General features: G+C 35.1%; 2 protein-coding genes across 2 annotated transcripts; both read right to left on the bottom strand.

Moving 5' to 3' along the window:
• Nucleotides 1–1600: 1600 nt before the first annotated feature.
• LOC122606111 lies at nucleotides 1601–5998 on the bottom strand. Its single transcript, XM_043779076.1, has 5 exons — nucleotides 5688–5998; nucleotides 5512–5567; nucleotides 4172–4336; nucleotides 2537–2638; nucleotides 1601–2140 (listed from the first exon to the last, which is right to left on the bottom strand). Exons 1-5 carry the CDS (start codon nucleotides 5935–5937, stop codon nucleotides 2009–2011), a joined length of 705 nt encoding a protein of 234 aa, XP_043635011.1. The 5' UTR covers nucleotides 5938–5998; the 3' UTR covers nucleotides 1601–2008.
• Nucleotides 5999–8201: 2203 nt separating this feature from the next.
• LOC122603315 (hydroxyproline O-galactosyltransferase HPGT1) lies at nucleotides 8202–12821 on the bottom strand. Its single transcript, XM_043775988.1, has 11 exons — nucleotides 12483–12821; nucleotides 12291–12404; nucleotides 12025–12215; nucleotides 10879–10942; nucleotides 10696–10768; nucleotides 10048–10171; nucleotides 9711–9798; nucleotides 9540–9590; nucleotides 9220–9291; nucleotides 9014–9126; nucleotides 8202–8618 (listed from the first exon to the last, which is right to left on the bottom strand). The coding sequence occupies exons 1-11, from the start codon at nucleotides 12593–12595 to the stop codon at nucleotides 8596–8598; spliced, it is 1026 nt and encodes a 341-aa protein (XP_043631923.1). The 5' UTR covers nucleotides 12596–12821; the 3' UTR covers nucleotides 8202–8595.
• Nucleotides 12822–23763: the final 10942 nt, after the last annotated feature.

Raw genomic sequence — 23763 nt, 5'->3', positions numbered from 1 at the left:
GTATTATGTTTGTTTTCTTACTTTACTGTATATTATGTTTTGCAAAATTAAGATCGGATTACATGCAATTTGTTTATTTTGATCTTGGGTTACAATCCGTTTCTTATGTTTACTACATTTTTTATTAGTTCAAGTTGTTAATTTTTACAAGATTGGCAAATCTTCTTATATTTTTACAAAATTTGTTTCGGTTACTTAATTTGTTACAAGGATTTAATTATATTTACATGTGTTTGTGTTAAGTAAATCTGACAAAATTTGATTACTAGAACTTTGAAATATGTTTAATTAAGTTTATATATGTTAATCATTATAAATTTAATCATTATTAATGGCACTCTAGGTTTTAATGATTGAAACAACCGCGATTTATTAATAATTATTGACGTCTATAATGTAAACTTTACCAACATTTAATTTAATTATATTTTTAAATAACCGCACATCGTGCGGGTAAAAGACCTAGTATATATATAGTTTAAAACTAGTGCCTAGAGGTATCTTCTAAATCCACTATGTGGGTCTTTGGATGAGTTTACCCAAGGTCCCAAGTTCGAGTCTTGGGGTTCTCATCTCAAAGGAATTTTCCATGAGGAGGAAGTTGGAGGTCCAGAAAATATCTGGTTAAAATTGTATTCAACACGTCTTAATCGAAACTCACTTTACCAAAAAAAAAACTTATATATATATATATATACTTACTCTATGCATGTAATTTTTGGGCAAAAACATAACAAACATATATAAATAGTTGATTGATGATAGTGACCCAACATGTTACTTGAAAGCTTTCTAATGCTTTGATATATAATAATGCTTCAACAATGACATATTTACATATATGTGTGAGTAGAAAAAGAAGAGAAAAAAAAAGTTAGATTGTAGTACGCGTTAAAAGAAAGATAGAAAGAAGAACCTGGGAAAATAATACTATTGGAGAGGTAGAATTTCCGAATCCCAGTGACGGTGGACGTATACCCTTATTTTATTATAGTCAATTGATGAAATGTCCAATTGGTAACATGCCCCTTTTTTCTCAATATATATACGGACATCACTATTATATTATATTAAACAAAACGGCATGCTACTTTCCATGATTTAATAATTAATAATAATACGAATGCATGTGTAGCAGTTGATGCCCTCGTTATGTCCATTCCCTAATTTTTTTTTTCCCAAAAAAAGTATTGGTTAACCACTTTACTTTATTTGTTCCTTTTGAGTTTTGTCCTCATGTTAAAAGTCGCAAGGTACTTCTTGGGAGACATTGACCATGTCAAGTTTAATACAAGTGTTAGTCCTCATATAGTCATATATACTCCTTATATATACACTGATGTATGTACGCATACAGGTAAAACCAAAAAAGTGTTCGCTGTTTATGATATTTAGTCCAACGAAAGCATTCTGTTATCATTTTTGACTATTTCCCTAGCAACCATGAGAATGTATTTATTAAATCAGTCTACCTTTAACTAGAGATTGTCTAGAGCTTACAAAATTTGCTTAAAGGACAAAAACGCATTTTATATCTCAACAAAAGCATGATCATCGATTAAATTGTCATAATGAACATAACTCCTACAGCAGTCAATCATTATTTAAAATGTCATAAATAACATAGCAGAAGTCATTACAATACTTCAGAAAAAATAGAAAATAGCTGGCCACAAACCACCAGTAGAGAGGCGTTTGGAATTTCGGATTACCTCACTTCCTGAGTTTATCAGATTGTTGGATGTTTAAAAACCAATCAACGAAATTCTTTTCTGGCTTGTGAGTTTCTCAACTTAAGGTGATAGGCTTAACAAAAGAATATAGTCATCTTTAAAATAAGCCAATTGCCCTTGGCAAATTAAAATAAGCTGATAAGCCCGTGTATAAGCTAAATCCAAACACCACCCATATGATGACATTTACTAACATTTCATTAAATTTACACAAGTATAAAAAAGGATTTTACAAGCAAAAACACGAATGTGATATCAGTATTTTTGTGGCAGTCTCATGATGAACCGCTCAGAAAATGCGCTGCAGCCTCTGTATCATTGTCATGGTTGAATAATGCATCAGCGATACTATTTGCTTCAAAGCCCATTTCTCGCAAAAGAGTGTAGCCATTGACAAATTCCCTAACCTAGAATCCATAATAAACAAAAAGTTCCTTGTAAATCTGCTGGACCACAACTGTAGATCATATATACATTCACTACATGTTTAGGTGAGAATTTCAACTCATTTACTTAAAAATGGGTTAATCTGGATTATCAATACTTTACTAATGAAATATTTATATTTAATCTCCAAGAAGAATGGAAAAAAATTAGAATTTACCTAGAAGTTGTTAAAATGCTTACAGCTTGCTAGAACACAGCTAAAAAAGGTTTGACCAAATAGATATATAGACAAAATAGGTTTGACCAGTCGAGGCAAGCACTAAATCAGATCGCACGGCCAACTTGGCCATTTTGACAACCTCCAGTATAAGAAAATATGAAGGAATATAACTTTAAAGTAGCAGACAAGTAGTTACCTTAGTTGGATTATCTCCATACTTGGCAACTGCAATGGGTACTATATCTCTATTAGGACCCGACGCCATATATTTGCTCATGACTGGGTCAACACTAGAGTTCTGCATAGATAGTATGAATAGGTGAACTTTCAAGAAATAACATTTCTATATGAGGGATTGAATCATCAAGTTTAACTGTAATCAGCTTATTTCCCCAAAACAAATAGCATGTTTTCATCAGATACATCCTATCAGACATACGCAAGAACCATTTACTGGAAAGACCATAGTTGTTAAAGGCGAAACCGAACTCAAAGCGCACCCCAAATGGGGCCTAGGCAAGAGGCGCAAAAAAAGCGCGGGCCCGGGAAAAAAACACGTAGAGGAGTATATAAACTTTCAGTGTCTCTAACAAATGATAATGAAGAAAATTTCAGCTAAGAAGGTATCTAAAATAGCAGAAGAGTCTTATAATAAAATCCCTACAATATGAAGTATAGTATGATGAATGATGATATTGATGATAATGATATATACCAAGTGATTTTTGGAACAAAGATTCTATTGTGGTATCCCTATAATATAGGTAATTTTTTATGTGGAACAAAGGGTTTATTTATATGGAAAAGTGTAGACGGGGGCTTCAGGCTTTGGGCCTAGGGTTTCAGGCGTTAAGGTTGGGCCTTGCCTGCCTTTTGCGCCTAGGCACAACGGGCGCTCACCTTTGACAACTATGGGAAAGACATATCATCTTCGTACTACGATAAGCAATGCTAAAATGCTGTTAATCCATACTGTTATGTAAAGCATCTATCTTGTGAGACTCCCCAAAACTTAATAGAAAGAGCTTAATACATAGGCCTTAAGTCTCCTGAACATATGGCCAAACACCCACCCTCCCTCCTCTGTCCTACACTCTTACAGTCTTACCATATAACAATCACAAAGCCTTACATAGGCACACCAAACCGCTATCTTATTATCTCCTTTAATCTATGACCACCATATCGCACAAGTACAAAGCTAGTGTTTCAAAAAAGGAAACCACTTATGCCATGCTAGTTTTCATTTTTGGCAATACCCATATTATAATAAAATAACACTATAACCGTACATGTTATCATATTGTAACCAAACTTAATTGTCAAATGCGTCATACTGGATCTATAGTCTATCCTAGCGATATGGGAGAAGATTTGGTCTTAAAGTAGCTGGGCAAAAAAAAAAAGATATTTTCTGGACACATTGCCCAACAATAGGACTTAGCCTAAACTAAGGTTGCAGTTTTCTGCAATAAGATATAACAAAAATTACAATGACAACTTCAGCTTGTCATATGCAGTCGTAAAATATAGTTAAGTTTGGATCTTCTACTGTATCTAGAGGTTAAATATAGATACTCCTTACGTATGACAAATGATAAATCAAGTCAAATTACTAAAAACAATAAAGCTTGGATAAACACTAGTATTGGGAGATCCAAGTAGCAAAGATGAACCAGATACTGTTTTCTTTAAATCAAATATTTGCCATTAAACGAACTACGGTAAATACTAGATACAACAACTTTAATTGATAAAATAAAATTAAAAAAGGCATACAACTGTAAATCAGAAAGGGAAAAAAAAGAAGTATGCCATAAAGATAGCATACCGCATGAAAAATTGGTTTGGCAGTCTTATGAGGAAGGTTTTCGAGACCAAGCTTGCTCCAATTAGGATTTTCTTTCTCAGCTTCAGCGAGTATCTTCCTCTCCAGGTCAAAGTCAAATTGAAATGTGCATCGAGGAATGTCTCCGATATGTGGGGACATTTGAGGCTACAATACAAGTAGTTTAATTGATAACGTATAAATATGCATGAAGAATGTTTTACATCACAATATGGATATAAAGAAGATACTAATTCTTGTAAACCTAAATTAGCTAAAAAGGACAAATATGTGCAGCGTAACTAGTTAGATACAACTGGTTATGTACAACTAGGGATGAGCGGTGGGACTGGTACCGTACCATACCGGTCCCGAAAATCTCCAAAACTTAATACCAGTCCCGGTCCCAAATAAAATGGAACCAGATCCCGACTAGCCCAGATTAAAACCAAGACCTAACTCACTAATATAAAAACATGACATTGATACTATAACAATATGACATAGCTAAAAAATCGAAAAGCAAAAACAAGTGCTCTACATTGTGGGGATGAATTTTTTACTGATAAAGTAATAAATCAGAAGCTGTAGAGCAATGACATATATAAAGGTATTATCAAAGATTTACTTAAGATTTATAAGTTGTCATCACATACAGTTAAGGTGGTATCACTTAATTAAATTATGTCTAAGGCACCCCAAAATCAATCATCAAATAAGCCAAGTTCCGGAATTGGTCTGAGAAAAAAACATATTTATACTCTTTAAGTTCCGGAATAGATTGAAGCTAAAATTGGTCTGAGAAATGAGAAGTAGGCTTAAAATTTTGGGTTATGTGAAAGTCAGGATTAGAGGGACTACTTTGGGATTCCGGGAATTTCCTGGTACCGGCACCAATTAGTAGCGATCCCACGAACCAGAAAAAGTGGGTACCGGTACCAGTCTCACACTTGGGATTCGGTACTACTTCCCGGTATCGGGATCATGATTTGGGAATTCTTGCTCATCCAAATACAACACAAAGCGACATTTAATTTGACTAAGAATTATATGTACATATATATATTTGAATATAAATATAGAATTCGATTTGCTATTCAGGAAGGGGTGGCCGCGCAGCTTGTTGTTGCCCGTTTGCTACTTTGCTTACCAGTTACCATCCTGCTGTAGATTAATACTATTTATATGTAATTTAAAATTTCATAATAATATTTTCCAGGTTTCCTATCAGATATAATAATAATAATAATAATAATAATAATAATAATAATAATAATAATAAATAATAATAATAATAATAATAATAATAATAATAATAATAAAGAAAAGATGGTAGAGGTTACCGGTGGAGTGATACGAAACTCAGGTTTTAAGGAAACCCTAATCCCCATTCCTCCTGCTATTAAATTAAAATATAATAGTAATCAACAAAGGAGATATAGATCAACTAATCTCATCCTAAGCGAAGAGCATATGTATTAGAACAGGTACGGATAATTCGATGCAAAAAAAAACTTACAGGAAGATGGAGGAGAACAAGAAGAAGAGGGGTTATTGCGTATGGGAGAAGCGGCGACGGAGGGTTGACCACCAACGCCGACGCCGATCTTAGGATAAAGCGACGACGACGGGCCGTACATGGGGTAAGCCGACGATGGCGATGTTGGATTCAGCCTGTGGTTGTATACTGAGGAGGATGGTGGTGGTTGTTGTGGATTATTATTATTATTATTATTATTGTTCAATCTGTTCCTAAAATCGTAATCCATTTTAACTCCGGATTTATATTGATTGATTAGTGTTATTAACACAGAGATTGGAGACTAGTCTGTAGTATGTATAGCCAAAAATCTAAACAACAACGCGTAACGAAAAGAGGTGTACACGTAACTATATTTGCTGCACCCGAATACCCACCCACCCGTATTGTATATTGTAATTAGGGTTGTAAAACTCGACAGACTTGGCCGGAACTCGGATCAAAAATCGGAATCGGGGATTAAACGGGTCGAGTTGACTAGAATCGGGTGAAAACTTGGTCAACGACTTGGTCGCTTATAAAACTCGATCAAACTCGCCTGGATTGGTCAAAAATCATCCGGATCGGTCAAGAATCGGCTGGATCGGGTCAAAACTCGGGTCATCTTTGGTCAAAAAAAAAATTTTTTTTTTAAACCTAAATTGGTTTAAGTTTATGTTTCTAATGAATCAAATTTGAATTTTGAAGTATTATATTAAAGTTTCTAAACAATTATGTTTTAAATTTGAAGTTTATTCCATATAATTTCAAAAACTATAAATTTTCTATATAAAAACTTGATTCGAGTATTTAAAAACTCGTGACTCCCCCCCCCCCCCTCTCGTCGATCCGATCCCAAGTCACGAATTCTCCAACCTTGATTGTAATGTAATGAATAGTCAAACTATAGAGTTCTAATTGTATTAAAATCATATATAAAATTTGTTAATGATATATAAGAAATAAGATTATTATAAAGATACGTGTCGTTTCAATAAACGTCACATACCAATCAAAAGATGTCATACTCCTGTATTAGTATATTAGTAGATAGATTGTTGTTTGGTGTTTAAGTTAGTTCATCTTAGATTAAAACATGTTACATATTTTGTATTTAACATGTAGTTGTTTGGTTCTTTAATTGGTTTACTACTATATTCTTTAGATGATAATATCACGATAATGGTCTTGATTATACTGTCACAATACAAAATAAAACTTAATTAAAATACAGACATAAAAAGTCAAAAGTTCATAACAATTTCTATACTAAAATGATATTAGCAACAAGCAAGATGGAAGATTAATATCACGGACCAAGTGTAAGCTAAGTCACACACAAAGCTACAAATGTAGTAGCAGTGGTAAGACTTTAGTCTCTGGTAATGAATATATATACATGAATGTTTCAAGTTGAAATCCTGATATGAAAAAAATATAACCCATCTATGGTTCGAGAAGTTCACACACGATGACTTCAGGATACCTACAAACCGAAAGATTATTGTATGATTAGTCTAATCATAAAATTTAACAAAACAAAAAAAAACTTATAAAATTTGATTAAATAAGGATCACCTTCTCTCCCATTTTTCTATGTAACAAGAAATTTTATTCTTCTCTTTCTAAGAACAAGAAGTATAACCTTCTCTCCCTCTTATTCTAAGAACAAGAAGTACGAGTGGGCTTCATGCCTTCATTCAAGGGGTGGGTTGAAGTGGCTTCATCCATTGTTTGATGTCTTACAGTGGATCTACTCGGTGTCATGATACATGGTGTTTCGACAACCTCTTTTCGATGAACATGGACAAATTTTGGTGTTGTGGTAGTAGAGGAGGTGAATTGAAGCGTTGATGTGTCATTCGAAGTCCGTCATTTTTTCAAAGATCGTACATAATACTCTTACAACACTACTAGTCATATACCACCATCAATAAATGACAACGATTTTCAGGAATTACCACAAAAAACAAAATTAAACCTAGTACAAAACATAAAAACTACGGGTAAACCATCGTATGTTGAATATGCATTAAAAAATAATATTGTCGTTGATGCATACATATTCTCAGAATTATCATGCTAGTTTAAACAAAACAAACTTTATATGTTTAAGATTATTTATGTACTGAATAAGTGAGTATCTGCTACAAAATAACATTAGATTTCATCATATAAAAAGATATTGAAATTGAGTTAAGGATTGCTTAAGAAACCGTTACCAAATAAATTATTCAGGAAATAAAAAAGTTTCAAAGACTACAAAAGATCTAATAATAAGAAATTATAACCAAAACCATCTTTATGGAAATCACGAAAACTTTAAGTTGAAAATACAAGTATCATCTGTTGTAAAGAAGTTTGTAACAGGGTAACAACCTACATTTATGTTAAAATGAAAATTAGCTTTAAGAAAAGAACTTAAAATATCTTCTGCTGATCTACTGTAATTAACTTTAAACATATTCACCATAAAAATAAAAAATAAAAAATAAAAAAAAGAACCTTCAAACATGGACGAAGAATTTTGCAATCTTTCATGAAGCAATGGGGACCGAATCTTTCCCATGGGTCTAAACAGAGGTACAGAATACATGGGGCTGGAAATGAGGAAAAAATGGAAACCTCAATGTAAATAAACTCTTCTAGGCACTATGATATCTAGCTTTGTATTTATAAATTAAAAGAACAAAAGAGTCAAATATTCAATCAAATCCATTAAAATGAGTTCCCCTGGTCATGTATTGATTAAGTTAGAGTGTGCTCCTTTTTGCTGTATGAAAAAGAAATTCTTTGCTACTCAACTTCCCTAAGCATCAAACACCTATCTCAGATGTGACCATGTAGAACCAGTATCTGCAGCCATGTCCTAACTTGTTACAGCCTTTCTGTGTTTTAGCAAATCAGATTATGCACCTGCGCATATACCTCCTGCAACACAGCTAACACATTAAAATCTAACACCATGATCACATCATACTGTTGGCACATGCATTAAACAACCTATATGTGGAAATATGGATGGGTCAGGTAACAGACCAAAACAGTGACTATTAGATATAAGATTGAGGCTTTAGCATTTTAAATACACTTTGGGGACCTGTTTCCGGTTTAGCTTGTGACTTAAATTTACCCATTTGACATGATAAAGATCAATAATAGACTGATTGAACATTTTGCCCATGATTGAGTCGAAATGGCCATCGCTGTTCCAGCCTTTTTGTTTCTTTCCTTCACAATCATGTTTTGAGTCGGCAAAAGGGCATATTTATGTGTATTCTAAATGTTTGTGTGTGTGTGTGTGTGAGAGAGAGAGAGAGAGAGACCAGTTGACCAGGATGCACAGCAAAACTTTTTGTCATCGATATGTTTGACATCAAGACCAATGAACCATGATCCAGTACTGACATCATCAAAAGCATATGTGCGAAGAATAGATCTGCCAATTTCCCCCCCAAAAAAACAAGGTCAGGCTAATTGTTATCAATTTAATAGTTTAAACTATGAGATATTGAAGGGTCGAGTGTCGAACCTATTTATTGAGACAAATCTCGCCAAAGCCTTGGATATAACAAATAATTCACCAGATGCATGTCGGAAATACCTGTTGGTTGCAGAAGACAAATTTTATTGACATACAAACGATAAACAAAGAAAACGAACAATTTCAACACTCATCAGGTGATACATTTAATGTTTCTAACCATTCATATAAGTGAAAGCAACAAAGATATCGCTTAGAAAGGCTTCATTCAAGTAGAAGATAACCAAATCATATGTATGTACAAGTATTGGTTTTGTGAAAAACCGTTGAAGTAATATAAAACAAGTAAGTCAGTTTTAGCTTCTTACGTCTTCCCATCCCCAAATTTCCACCAATCCGGTTCGTACCATTTCTGACCCCTGCCAAAATTCAAAAAGAAAACAGGAAGAAGAGACAATATATCAGAACCAAGTTTTATGAAAATATAATATCAGCTGAAAGTAACTGGCACTCCTGGTTAGTGTTTAGATGAGGCTTACTCCTCCGAGAAAACTTCGCCTGATTTCATACACCCAATATATACACGGGGAGTATCTATATAAGCTGCAAGTGTACTTCCCAATGCATCTGAAAGATAGATGCCATTTCATTAGATCAATCACCATGTTCATGGTTAGCAAACTGAATGACAAATACGAGTTGATATATTATTGGTTGATTTGGTAAAATAAAATAGACTATTTTAAATAGTCCCTTTCACTAATTAACTCACACCTTTTTACCATTATTATTCCGAAGCAATATGTCTCATACCAAACTTGTATACTTATCCTCCCTAATAAAAATCATAAATATACCCCAACGCACTGTTCTTACCAATATTTACATAAACATCATCATTGACTTTGGCATAGTATTCAGCTTCCCATCTTTCTGCAGCATGGGCAAAGAACAATTTGGTCTTCTTTGGAAGTTCCATGGGTGCCTCCACATGGCTTTCCTGCAGATAAATTAATTGTAAATATTTCCAGGTAAGGAATGATATTATTTTAAAGAACGCTCACAACTTTGATAGGACCTCAGTGTAGGTAACAGAAAATAGAAGTTGAAGGCGGCAAAAATTCTGATCACTTTACAACTTTTACTATGTCACCTAACTTAGGGTAGGTACTAATATGGGTTTTTTATGTGAAATTTCAACCTTCATTCCTTTTTTAAAGTGGTTTAACCAACTTTAGAACCACTAAGGAATGTAAAAGTGAAAATTTTGTATGTATTACACTTTTATTGGGTTGGGAAAAGAGGGGATGGGGCACTTATCTATTGGCGTTACTTAATCTTAAAATTGTAGAGGGGGTTTGGCTTTATATAACAGTGTAGAAGTGTAGATAGTAACACTAACACTGATGTAAAAAACTTATGAAGACAATGATAATTTTCTGGAAGCAAAAATAAGCATGTATGAGAAACCTACAGACTAAAGAAGGGGATGCATCATATATATCGATAAGCCCTTGTACTTACAAGGACAAAAAAATCATTGTAGTTCTTATTTTCGATATCTATGCCCCTATCTAGACTGTCTCCGCGATTGGCACTGCAGTTGATATACGTAGCCATCAGTTCATCGCCCAATTGGAACAGGTGAATATAATCCTGCAAGTGATAAAGGTTATAAGTGAATGAAAATGGAAAAGAGCAGTGTACCTTCTACCAATAACAAATCGCGCTATAACACCCTTTTGATCCTCCATCTTTTTCAAAGCTTCACCTGCAGCAATAACAGTTGTAAAGTTTTGAGTCTAAAAGCATTCCTCTCAACTATCACAATTAACTGAAGCCAATGACTTCTTATGTCCAATAAATTATCAGCATTTTACCTATTGAGATGACCAAATAAAATGTCCTTGGAAAGATGTTACTCATCTAGCCTTTTCGTGACTATATATCAGATGTATTGGGTTTTAAATCTTTGATGATGTATCATACAAAAATATTATATCAGAATATCACAGAATATGGTAATCGATACTTATGGAAAGAAAGTTAGTGTGGTTAATGGATACTTATGGAAAGAAAATCGGTGTGAACCAAATGGCTAGATGTACGTGATCAACATATAACGGATTAATGGATAACCTTATGTGCCGATTTAAAACATGTACCAGATGTCCTTGCATACTAGAATATACAGCAAATGACTGTATAACAGGTAATGGGTTTGACAAGACATCAAATAGTAACCTTTGTAAAGTGAGTGTATGCTTGGTGATCATATGTAAAAGTAAGTTAAATTGATCGGACTGACCAAGTACTCTAAAGTTCAAGCAATTTCTCAATATATTAAAGAACTAGAAAGAGCAGATACAGACAGGTCGCATGGTAAATGCAGCCCTGCAAAAGACAAGGACACCCCATAAAAATAGAGATGGACGTGTTGATGAGTTCTCAGTCATTGCCTCAACGAAATTATGGAACAGATAATGAAAAAGTAAGCCAACTATAATTCAAGCAACTAGGCGAATTATAGAACAAATTATGAAGAATAAGAGAGAGGATACAGATAGGTCATATTGTATAAACGTGACCCGCAAAAGACAAAGGCACTTGTGTAAAATACAGAAGGGGGCTTGATGACTTCTCATAAATAATTTTGACTTTCTCAAGCATTAGGATACAAGTGATTTAAGTTTACGTTAATTCCATCATTCACACAAGATCAAACGCATGTTTACAGGAAGGTTACTTCATTACTTTACATACATAGTCAAAATAATCATATCTTTCGGGGAAAACATCGATATCATATTCGAATCCAAAAATAAAAGTAACGTAAACAAAAGGCGTACTTACCGGTTGACATCCATGCCTTGCGAATGACTTCCCTGTTGTTCCTGCGACCAAAACCCGTAAGAACCCCAATCACAAGCAAAGGCCTCTTGTCAGGAGGAGTTTTTGTGGTTGATAAGTGGTTTGACACAAAGCCTTGTTGTCGAGCTGCAGCCAGATCCGTTTCAAGAGCTGTTAGTTTCTTCAGTTGTTCCCTAACAAGCGCATAGCCCTCAATTAAACTAACAAACTAAATTATTATTATGAGATATAACAAACAGAATACCTACCTGCATCCTATTATTTTCAAAGTATCATCAACCGAAATTGAAGATTTCCCCTGCCCTGTGATCCTATCAAGCTCTTTACCTAGATAAACCCTGTTTTCTGCATCCTGCCATAAACTTCCCCCCCAAAACCCTATCTGATTAAGCTGTACTGATATGAAGATTATTTAACAATAATTAGAGTAAGTAACTAACCGGCCGGCGACGTAAAAAGAGGCCATGGCGGCGATGGTGCAGAGCAATAAGGCCGAAATAGGGGATCGAAATACCGCATTATTTCGGTGGTAATTCGATCCCTTGTTTAGCATTTTCTTTTTTCCCTACTACCACGATCAAATTCACAGACAGTCGCAAACAATGCGTTTTAATGAAGATCTGAGAATCACAGTTGTTATAAATTTCCGTTACAAGATCTAACGGTGCCCAGACAAAGTGACACGACAACCATCGATTGTCAGCGTTTCTCCGATCCGACTATGTGGAGCATCTTCTTTCCTTTTGAATTATTTTCCTAACAAGTACTCGTGATAGTTTTATTTACTGCACAACAACATTACCCAAACCCCGCGGGTACGAGGACGTCTAGAGAGACTGCTTCCATAGGGACCTACGGCCACAAAGGATTGCCAGACGGAAAAATAAGAAGTGTTTAGAAAATCATACCTGTCTGCCGAGAATCTAAAAAGAAGAAATACCTGTCTGCTGGGTCCGGCTATTATGCGGGTCGAACGAGTATCAACCATGCGCCCTACCGATATCTTAGAAACATGTTTGACAATACAAATACAAATACGAAAGCTACCATATTGGGCATATTAAACACCATAAAATTAGCAAACTAATAAGTAACTCGAACAAGTAGTGAGAAACAACCAAGACACACATACATATAAATAAGAAATGACAAAACCTGAAAGGAGCCCGAGTGGGCCAATGTCGTAACGACTTCTAAACAACCTATGGAAAAAAAAGGAACTTAGGCCGTCTAGCTATACTAATCCTAGTCCTCCCACCGGCTCTCCAAACCATTAAACTAGTCCTAGACACCTAATCCTCTAGATAAACTCTCATTGGCCATGTCCTCCGACAAACATTTTGGGGAACAAACACAAGAGTAACCTCCCCCCTCGGTTTAGGCCTCTCGAGACTCAAGGCCAAAAACCCCTACGAAAGGTCACAGAGAACCAAAGTCTAAATAAAAAGTCTACTTAATCTAAAACCCATATGCCTTACCCTCGCAATCCACTACCTCTACCTGGAAGCTCCTCTAACGCATTCGGAAATCCGAACTTCCACCCCATTCTACCTACCACTCTTCCTGTCACGTCAAAGTCCTCTGTAGCGTAGCTGAGCCACTTCTCTAGGCCAAACCCTCACACACCACCTTTGGCAAGGCAATATGGGAAAAGATGACTATCTAGGTCGCCCAAAAAATCCTACCCTAACCTAATATTCTATTCTAATCCTAGTTCTCCATGCCGTCCTATCCAACGTCATGTCCTCCGACAGGCCAAGTTCTATTAGGTCCTTTGCTAATCGATCCTCCCACCTCATCTTAGGTCGTCCCCTTCTTCGTATGCCGACAATGCCGTCTACGTGAATAGACTCCGCTCTCCTTAGTGGTGCAGTTTCATCCCTTCTCCTAACATGGCCAAACCATCTCAAGCGCTTTTCCCTTAGCTTGTTAATGATGGTCCCTACTTCAAGTTATGCTCTAAAAGCTCCTGTCGGGATCCTGTCTGCTAAGGTCTTCCCGCTAGTCCACCTTAACATCCTCATCTCAGCCACCTCAACTCGAGCCGCTTGGGCTTTCGTCATCGCCCAACATTCTGACCCGTATAGCATAGCTGGTCTAATAGCCACTCTATAAAACTTTCCTTTCAGCTTTAGCGGGATCCTCTTGTCGCACATGACTCCAGTAGCTGCTCTCCACTTCATCCATCCGGCTTGGATTCGATGTGTCACCTCTTCGTCTATCCCCCCGATTTGTGTATCACCGATCCCAGGTATCTAAAAGACTCCTTCGGACGCAATATCCGGCCCCCAATGCTAATAACCTCATCCCCATTTTCTCTTATCTCCAGCTTATCGAAGTCACATCTAAGGTAATTCTGTCTTCTCTCGGCTCACGCACAAACCATGGTCTTCCAGGGCTTCTCTCCATTTCTCTAGCCTCTGGTTTATTTCCTCCGTCGATCTCGCTATCAGCGCAATGTCATCGGCAAAAATCATACACCACGGTAGTTCCTCCTGTAGGCCCTAGACAGTTCGTCTAAGATCAACGTAAAAAGGTATGGGCTAAGCGTCGAACCCTGGTGTAGACCCATATCTACCAAGAAAAGTTTCATGTTCCCCACAGGAGTTCGAACACCGGTCCTTGCCCTATCGTACATATCCCTAATAACCCTAATGTATCTTCCGGTAACCCCTTTCGCTTGTAGCGTCCTCCAAATCAGCTGTCGTGGTACACTATCGTATGCCTTTTCCAAATCTAGGAAGGCACAGTGTAGCGCTGGTGATAGTTTTATTTACTTCTCGCCTAAAATAGCTTCAATTTTTTTTTTCAAACTTTCATCGTTAATATTAGAGGGTAAGACTAAGAAGAATGGGAAGAAAGGAAGGGAGGGGCTACTTGGGCTATTGTCATGTGGTGTAAGAAGAGTTGACCCTTAAAAAAAGATGGAAATGGGTGAATTTTGGAGAGAGTGAGGCGACTTGTGCCATGTAGCATGTGGGGTAGGAGAGTGTTGTATGTAAAAAATGTAAAAATGGGTGGATTTAGGAGAAGTCGGCGGGGGGGGGGGGGGGGGGGGGTGGTGTTCAGGGCGACTTTGGATGACTTTAGAGCACAAAGGGGCGAGCTGTGGAGGTCGGGCAAAACACAAGTCAGGCAAGGGGGTGGTGTGGGGGGCGACTTATGGTGACTTGGGGCGAGAGTCGGCCAAAGTTGGCACCACTCCTTTCGGTCTAAGGTTTATGTGTCACGCTTAGGTGTACAACCTCTCACATCTTGTTTTTTTAATCCATAAAATCCATGGGGGCCAAGCATTTACATATATATTAAAAAATTAGTATGGGAGGGGTTTTACACCCAAGCTTGGGTGTCTAACAGCCACATACTCCATTTTCTCTTAATATTATTGTTTGTGTTTTATAATACTTGGTAAAAGTTATATTAATGTAGAATACATTTAAAACACATATATTTATATATTTCACATCAAGTATTACCTAACACAAATAAATATTTGTACGGTCAAAGTTAAATAAGAAAGTCCCAAAATGTCAAACTATGACATTTAAATTGGACGGAGAAAGTAATCAACATTTGAATAAAATGTATTTATCTTTATAACTAAACTATAAATAATATGTTTTATAATCATGATTCGCATCCCTTTAAGGGTGGGGGAAGGGTTTGCCCACTCCTCCCCTCCCCTCCCCGATTTTTCTTCTCCTCCCCTCCCCGATTGCTAGGAGTACCTCGCCACCCCTCCCCGATTGCTAGGAGCACCTCGCCACCCCTCCCCTCCCACCCTTTTCTATTTAATTTCATTTCTATTTATTTTTAAAACTAAAACTTTTATTTAATAAATTCAAACTAATACAAATATTAAAAATAAAACAAACAACAAAATAAAACATCAAACTACAATATTAAACGAAACGACAACACAATACATAAATAAACTAGCAGATGGGGGTTTCTTCCATTTGTCGTGATGGTTCTCTAAGTATTTTCCATTTTTTTTTATAATACCAAAAGCTCGCTCCACATCCTTCCTTGCAGTCTCATGTGCCTTAGCATATCGAATCATTTTCTCAGCGGTTGGATGGGCAATCGTTTTCACAAACATCGCATATCTTGGGTAGATCCCATCCACGAGATAATACGGGTACTGATATTCGGTTCCATTTACAGTGAAAGGAACCAACGGTGTTGTGCCGTCTTCAAAAGGATTGAACAAAGGAGATTGGTTCAACACATTAAGGTCGTTGTTTGAACCGGCAACACCAAAGTATGCGTGCCAAATCCAACAATCCTGTGATGCAACTGCTTCAAGCGATATCGTCTGCCCGTGATGGTCACCTTGCATGTACTGGCCACGCCAAGTTACTGGACAAGTATCCCAAGCCCAGTGTGTACAATCAAGACTCCCTATAAACACATTTATTAAACCGAAAATATTAACTAAACTACGTAATATATATATATATACATATATACATTATTAACTAAACTACGTAATATATATATATACATTATTAACTAAACTACGTAATATATATAAAAATATATATATATATATATATATTAAGTAAAGATATACCTAACATGCCGGGGAAACCATGATAAGACGCATGATGATCAAGAATGTGTTGCGTATCAGTACGCGTTGGCCTACGCAAATATTCATGCCGATATAACTTAATGACTCCATCACAAAAAGCATTAAGGGTGTCACGTGACGATCTTTCCGACATATTTAGGTAATCATCTAAACTGTCGGGATTACTACCGTAAACTAACTGGCGAACTGCAGATGTGCATCTCTGTAAAGCCGAAAACCCCCATTTACCACGAGCGTCCATCTTCCTTTGAAAAAAACTAAAATTTTTTTCCAAATCTGAAGCTATCTTCACAAACAACCGTCTACTCATACGAAACCGTTGTCTAAAAAAAGTCTCATTAAATTTCGGTTCCTCGGCAAAGTAATCTCGAAAAAGACGGTTGTGAGACTCAAGACGATTGTCGCGTCTTGTATATGTTCTTGAAGAGGAGGCAGTATCACGGACATCTTGTTGAAACGCATAATGCGCCATTGTGAATAGATAATATACCATTTCGTCTCGTCGTATGAACTCGAGTCGGATTGGAAATTTGGGGGTGTTGGGTCGTGATTGTCAAAAAATAAAGGATTGTTGAAGAAAGACTTCATGATTATTTAGATGATTTATGTGGATATATGATATATGTGTGTGTGATTGGAAATTTTGAAAGAAAAAAAAAGAAGCAGGCGGAGTGCAAAGAAAAAAGAAGAGAAAGAAGAAACAAAAAGAGAAGAAGGATAACCGTTGGGTGTGGGTCCCATGTCCTTTTTTTTTTCAAAGTTCAACGTTCGAATAACCCGGCACCACATCCGGCACTACTGTGCCCAATATGCTCCCCACCCAACCGGTACCGAGGGGTCGGCGTGGTGTGCCATCCGGTACCGGTCCGGTGCCCACTCCACTCCGTCCACCCTAATAATATTTGATCCTAATCCGTTATATATCTTACTGGTGGATGTTTATATCATGATGAGATTACACAAAGAAAAACATTTTTAACCAGAGGCTGATATCATCGGTACATCTCTTTTAAAAACTACATCTCCTTTAATTAGTATTAGCCTTGTACCCGCGCGATGCAGCGGGGCATAGGAAAAAAACACTGGTTATTTAGCGGTACCCGCGCGATTACTGGATCACCGTACCTATAGCTATGCGTGTTTTAGACGGTGGAGACGACAACGGTTTTGGGAGGCGATAGCTATGTGTGTTTTGAGTTTTTAAAGAGAAAAATTTGAAAGAAGAAGAGATAATTTATTTTATAAAAGAGTAAAAGATATTTAAGAATGGGTGATGATTCTTTAAGTTACTATTAACTTAAACGGTAAAGTTAGAAAAACCATAATTAAAATCAAGGGGTCAAAATTTAATATTTATATTTTAATCTTAACCCTTGTTTCTGAATTAAGGGCCAAGATCTTTGAGAGTAGAGATAGATAATATTACCAAACTTATTTAGTGTTATATGAGGACGAAAACAAAAGTCTATAAAAAGAAAAAGAAACATGTAAAGTCATTGTGAATTAAACATGGCCTACTCACTACTCATACGGTACTTGCCAAGTGTTGCAAGAAGACAAGAACTGCATCATTCACTGGTGAAGTTTTCCTTTGGTTGAGAAGAGCTTTTTGAGAAAAAATTTCATCCACGAGTGTTATTTTTGGCAAGAATGACCCCACCAATACACATGATTGACACTTTAATAAGTAATGACAAGAAATAAAAAACAAGAGAAAAAACTTGGCACGACTCAACAAATACAAGCGGAACAATCTTCACATTAATATTTCATCCTACGTATGAAGCTTAAAACATTTAAAAACTCCTTGTCGATATCAATTTTATTTTAAATTAAGGTGTCTATTCTTTGATAGTTTAATTTAATGTTCTAATGATAGGCTATATTGTAGAGGACAAACAAGAGGAAGAGAAATTGAATTATGAAACAACTCAACAAAGACGGTGATTTTATTATCCGTAAATTCTTCTTTTTTATATTCAAAATTTATTGACAAATTAAAGCATCAAGTATAGTTCAAGGACTCAGACTCATCCAAAACCGTACCTCACTGTCACATCAGATTTCATCATTTCATTAATTTTGAGCCGTTATGGTCACAGAATAACGCAGAACACCACTTTTTTATTTTTATATATACTTTTAATGTTTGTAAATTATTTTTAAAATAATTTCTATTTAAAAATACAAATAAAAATCCATTAACAACAAAAATAAATAACATTAATATTATCCGTTTCACACTTTCACACTTCCTTTAACACTATAAACGATATGTTTTTATTATCTGTTATAAAGGTGTTCTTTTTTGGTTTTGTAAATGTTATGGTTTTATTATTTATCAAATCAAAATATACATTAACAAGGTATCTTTTATTTTAAAACTAAACAACATGCTCTTTTCAATTTTCTCTCTTTCTTATACCTTCAACAAACCCAAATAATAATAAATAAAAACTACTCCCTGTAAATTTGTAAGCTTGTAAATGAATAAAGGACAGGATAATCCTCTTCTCAAAAGAGGTATATTATCATACTAGATTACCAACCCGGGTAATACCCGACATTGTTATGACATTTTTTTTTTATAAATTTTAAAATGTTAGGTCCAGTTTTAGTAAAACTGACCAGTCTCCAGTTGCATCTGGAGACATTAAGATTTGTCCAGAAATATGAGAAGTCAAATTGCATCGTACAGTTTATGCAACTGGTGACTTCCTCCAGTTGAAGATCTAACCAAACCTGAAGACGATCCAGTTGAAGTCGAAGACATCAAAAGGAAGAAAGAGACTGGCCATGGCAGTGAAGCCCAGTGGCCATCTAACCAGATCAAGACTGAAGAGCATCAGTGTAAAGAACTTACAAAGCTTTACACTGATTACGAGGAAATTGCCTTTATTGCTTTATGTACTATTACCTGGATAATAGATATTATCTTAGTATAAAGTACAAAGCAGGTTGGATAAAGTATGTACTCTGACATACTTTATTTAGCATTTTCAAGGAAAAGTTCACACATCCTTAAATGCTCCCAACCATATTTGTACGGCAAATTTGACATTTCCAATGTCAACCTTTGCCTATAAATAGAGGCCTCTACACAACACAATAACAAGTCTTTGCATTTTTACACTTTGCAATATACTGGTGTGCTTGTGCAATATTCTCTCAATCGCAAAAAGGAACATTTCACAACTTTAAGTGTTTCGATTGACAAGAGAATTTCCAAGTTTAGATCAATTGTATTTCATAGGTTGTTAGGATATTTACATACTTGTAATATCTTGGTTCCGCATCAAGCTTTGTATTTTGTTTATAATCAATAAATAAAATACATATGAAAAATACATATTGTCTCATCATTTACTTTATAAGTTAATTTATTATTGCATTGTATTTACTTATTTGAATTGTCACCTTGATAAGTAAACCTTCCAGATAACCTGGTATACTGTTCACCTTGACTGGTCTCGTCCAAATCTGATGAACATATTGCAAAGAAACTTCACTATTGACATAGAGGTGTCTCCAGTTTAGTACCATCTGATTAAGTTGGGACTTACATAAAACATATAATTGTTATTAACATTAATTAGCATAAAAATGATAAACTTGATGTCAAAACTCGTAAAGTCACAACTTTTTTTTTTATATAAATATTAAAATATGAGCAGAGTGAACCATTTATGAAAATAAGTTTGAGACAATAAGTTCGATTTGAAATATACAATAGAGATATTAAAATAAAAAATTAAATCCTTTTTATAAATAACAAATTCAAAACTTGCTTGCCAATTTTTAACAACTTGCAATTACCCATTAGAAACGATTAATATTTATCTAAAAAATAAAATTTGATAATGTAAATATGACATCACAAAATAGCTATTTTATTGAGATTAATTTTAAAAATTGATTGTGGACTGTGGTAGAGCTATATAATTTTTTTATGTTAAGAAAATAGATCATATCATTGAAAGTATTTTTTTTTATTTAGCAAATAAATCTTTAAATTTAAAATAGACTGTTTTTTTTAACCATCATGGTATGATACTATTTATGAAAAAATTTAAAACATTTTTTTAAATAGTTGGAAAATATTAAACATCAAAAGAAAATAAATATGTGATGTCATAATATGATTCTTATATGGAAAGTATGAATTAATATAAAGTCATGGTGATGCGACATATGAAAAAATTTTTAAATGATTACCTAATAACAATTTTCTTTTATTTATACATAAGATAAAATATCATATTTATATCTCTCTATAATATTTGCTTATATTTAATAATATAAATGCAGGTGCCATCATTGGGCCCCTTCATCCTCATCCAATCAAAAAACAAAACAAATGCCTCATAGAGGACGCCGATGTTCGGCGAAGAAACTAACAAATCCACTTGTTTGCTTAACTTAGATTAGTTAACTAGACAAGAATGTAAATTGCAGTAAGTAAAGAACAAGAACAAAGGTATAATTCAAATACAAAAATCTATGCAAGTCTAATGATATGTATCATTGATTAAACAGTGAATACATGGTCGATATTACAACTTGTCTTACAAGAAAGTAAATGAAAAATACAATTGTTAAGTTTGGACTAACTAGAAACTTAAACATTTTACGAGTGAGAAAATAAGTGACACACACTTTATGGTGACAAACACACTTATGTGTGTGCGGATGTGTTGCATTATATAGGAGAGGAATTAGGGCAACACAACCTTGCTTTGATAGTGATAGGATGGTGGTTGTCAAGTACTTGCATCAGAAGCCTTTGTCTTCTTTACCAAATTGGGTTTGAGAGAGAAACCCTTCTCTTTTGAATCTAACTGCAACTTTGCCATAAGAAGTAAATTACAGTTAAAACAACCACCATGTGACTCTTGTCTTCTTCTTGTTTAATTTCTTCCCGTATTGACTTACAATTTGGATAAGAATGCATTGTTAGCAAAGATTCACTAGACTCACTGATGACTTCTCACCCGAATGGTTGGTCGGTGCCAGATGGGGGTAGGATGGAGAGATGGTCGGCGCCGATTGTCATGTCATTGTCCGGGGTCGACATCACATGTCCATACCCCATGCTCTTATTATGTGCCACTTTTAAAATTTATACCCCATCCTATCTTATGATATATTTAAATACTCAATCAATATATTTTTATATAAAAAGAAAAAGAAATGGTCGAGAAAAACTTGATATCAAGACACTATCTAGTATCTATACTATCTAATAAAACAAATCACTATTTTTTTTCTTAAACTTTCACCCTTTGAAAATCCAAAAATATCTCTCTCCTTTATTAATTCTTTGTTATTCGATTATTGATTGCGGATAATTTGTGCTCTTAGTGACGACTATGATTTGGGTATAAGTTATTTTGATTGCTTAGTTAGAAGCAATTGGTTCTATGACGGGTACGGTAGATGGTAATCGATATTTGATAAGAATTAACAGGTTGACGGTTGGGTACAATCGATAGGCAAACTTGTTATCTGAAATGAACAAAACCATTGTTTAACTAGGGAAGTTATAAAAAGGCGTCTCGGGGTACCGGTCTTAAAAATGAAACTAGTTTATACAAGAGAGTCGAATAAGTTGTTAACTTGACGGGTACGGGGTTGGCGATTAATTTGAGTCTCGGTCATTTAATCACTAAACTGAATTTGAACTTCATCAAATGTGCAATCCTAACATTCTGTTGAGCGAAATCAAGATGGGTGACTTTTAAATTATTGTTTTCAACAACAAACTTCTCTTTCGATTAATCCTTTGGGATTACTAACTTTTAAAACTAACTACTTGCAACGTGGCAACTCGGCCACAAAAAACCCCCATTTTTACTTGAATCATTTAACGTTTTACAAATGCTTGTTTAAGTCCTTGCGAACGATCTCGACTTACCAGTTTTCACTATAGTGCATGCGATCAGGTACACTGCCTGTGAGTGTGTAGTAATCAGTATTTTCGGTAAATCGTGTTTATAAATTTAAAGCTACATTTCGCACATCAAACCCACATAGGAGGCTTCCAAAGGAAGTCCCACTCCAATGTGATGCCTTTTGAATAACTAGGTGTCATTTGTCGTAAGATGTCTCAAGACGGGCTTCCATTAGGAGTCCCATTCTTAATAGTTTAAACCCCATTCAATATACTTTTTAATAATGAAGAAATAAAGTAAAGAAGGCTGATCACCATCCCCCCATAAGGCCATAACCCTTTAACGTCACACCATCTGGCTAACCCTTTCACTAACCTTTGTGATTGGTCTTAGGAAATCTACTGTTTTAGGGTGTAAACAAGGCGAGACAGTTCGCAAGCTACTTGAAATTGACTCGGTTTGAGTTGAGCCGAGCTCGAGCTACCCGATTAGACTTTCTAGTTGAGCTCGAGCCTCAAAATAACCTACTCGAAAAGCTTGAGAGCTTTAGTCGAGTTGGTGCTATTTTACAATTTTACTCTTGTATATTATATATTTTTACATAATTATTATCCTACCGAGCCTAGCATAATCGAGTTGGGGTTAAAAGTATCGAGTCCAGATTATAATTATCGAGCTTATAGGACCAATTTGATTTAAAAGTTTAGTATAATACCTAATCAAGCTGGTTTGAGTGGAGCTCAAAAGTGTCGATTAATAAATCGAGCATGAGCTTAAAATAAAGGCTCGGTCGAGCTCGAGTCGAGTTCTGAGCTTCAAGTTTCATAATTGAGTCGAGCTCGAGCCTGACCTTATATCAGCTCGATTCGGCTCGGTTACACCCCTATCGGTTGATGTAGATCTCATAAAGAAATTACATTATAAATACCAGTAGCGAAGCCAAGATATATCATTTTGAATGAGCCAAAACTAAACAATGAGTAATAAAGGCTAAAAATTGTTCAAAGAAACAAGATAGTAATAATTAAAAATGATAACTTAAACTTTGTTTGCACAATTATTTAGAAAATTTTAGCTAGCCGTGAAGCTCAATCAAGTCATTAAAATCATCTATAATAGAATTTAAACTAAAGTCTTAGCTATTTATTTCACAATATAAAAAACAATTTTATTATAAAAAAAACCATGTTAAAATAAACAAACATATTAAACATAAATCTAAACAAATCAAAA

This window comes from Erigeron canadensis, chromosome 6 (genome assembly GCF_010389155.1).
Source record: "Erigeron canadensis isolate Cc75 chromosome 6, C_canadensis_v1, whole genome shotgun sequence".
Taxonomy (NCBI): Eukaryota; Viridiplantae; Streptophyta; class Magnoliopsida; order Asterales; family Asteraceae; genus Erigeron; species Erigeron canadensis.
Note: the sequence above shows the minus strand (reverse complement) of the source record. Positions and strands in the feature narration are given on the sequence as shown.

What these genes read in the sequence shown, in the direction of transcription:
- LOC122603315 (XM_043775988.1), bottom strand. Translation starts at nt 12,595, where the DNA reads ATGCTAAACAAGGGATCGAATTACCACCGAAATAATGCGGTATTTCGA. An exon ending in CGATTTGTTATTGGTAGAAG is followed by an intron (nt 10,769 to 10,878) that starts GTACACTGCTCT and finishes TATCAACTGCAG; the next exon opens with TGCCAATCGCGGAGACAGTC. An exon ending in AAATTTGGGGATGGGAAGAC is followed by an intron (nt 9,292 to 9,539) that starts GTAAGAAGCTAA and finishes TGCAACCAACAG; the next exon opens with GTATTTCCGACATGCATCTG.
- LOC122606111 (XM_043779076.1), bottom strand. Translation starts at nt 5,937, where the DNA reads ATGGATTACGATTTTAGGAACAGATTGAACAATAATAATAATAATAAT. An exon ending in TTGTTCTCCTCCATCTTCCT is followed by an intron (nt 5,568 to 5,687) that starts GTAAGTTTTTTT and finishes TTAATTTAATAG; the next exon opens with CAGGAGGAATGGGGATTAGG. An exon ending in ATGGAGATAATCCAACTAAG is followed by an intron (nt 2,141 to 2,536) that starts GTAACTACTTGT and finishes TATGGATTCTAG; the next exon opens with GTTAGGGAATTTGTCAATGG.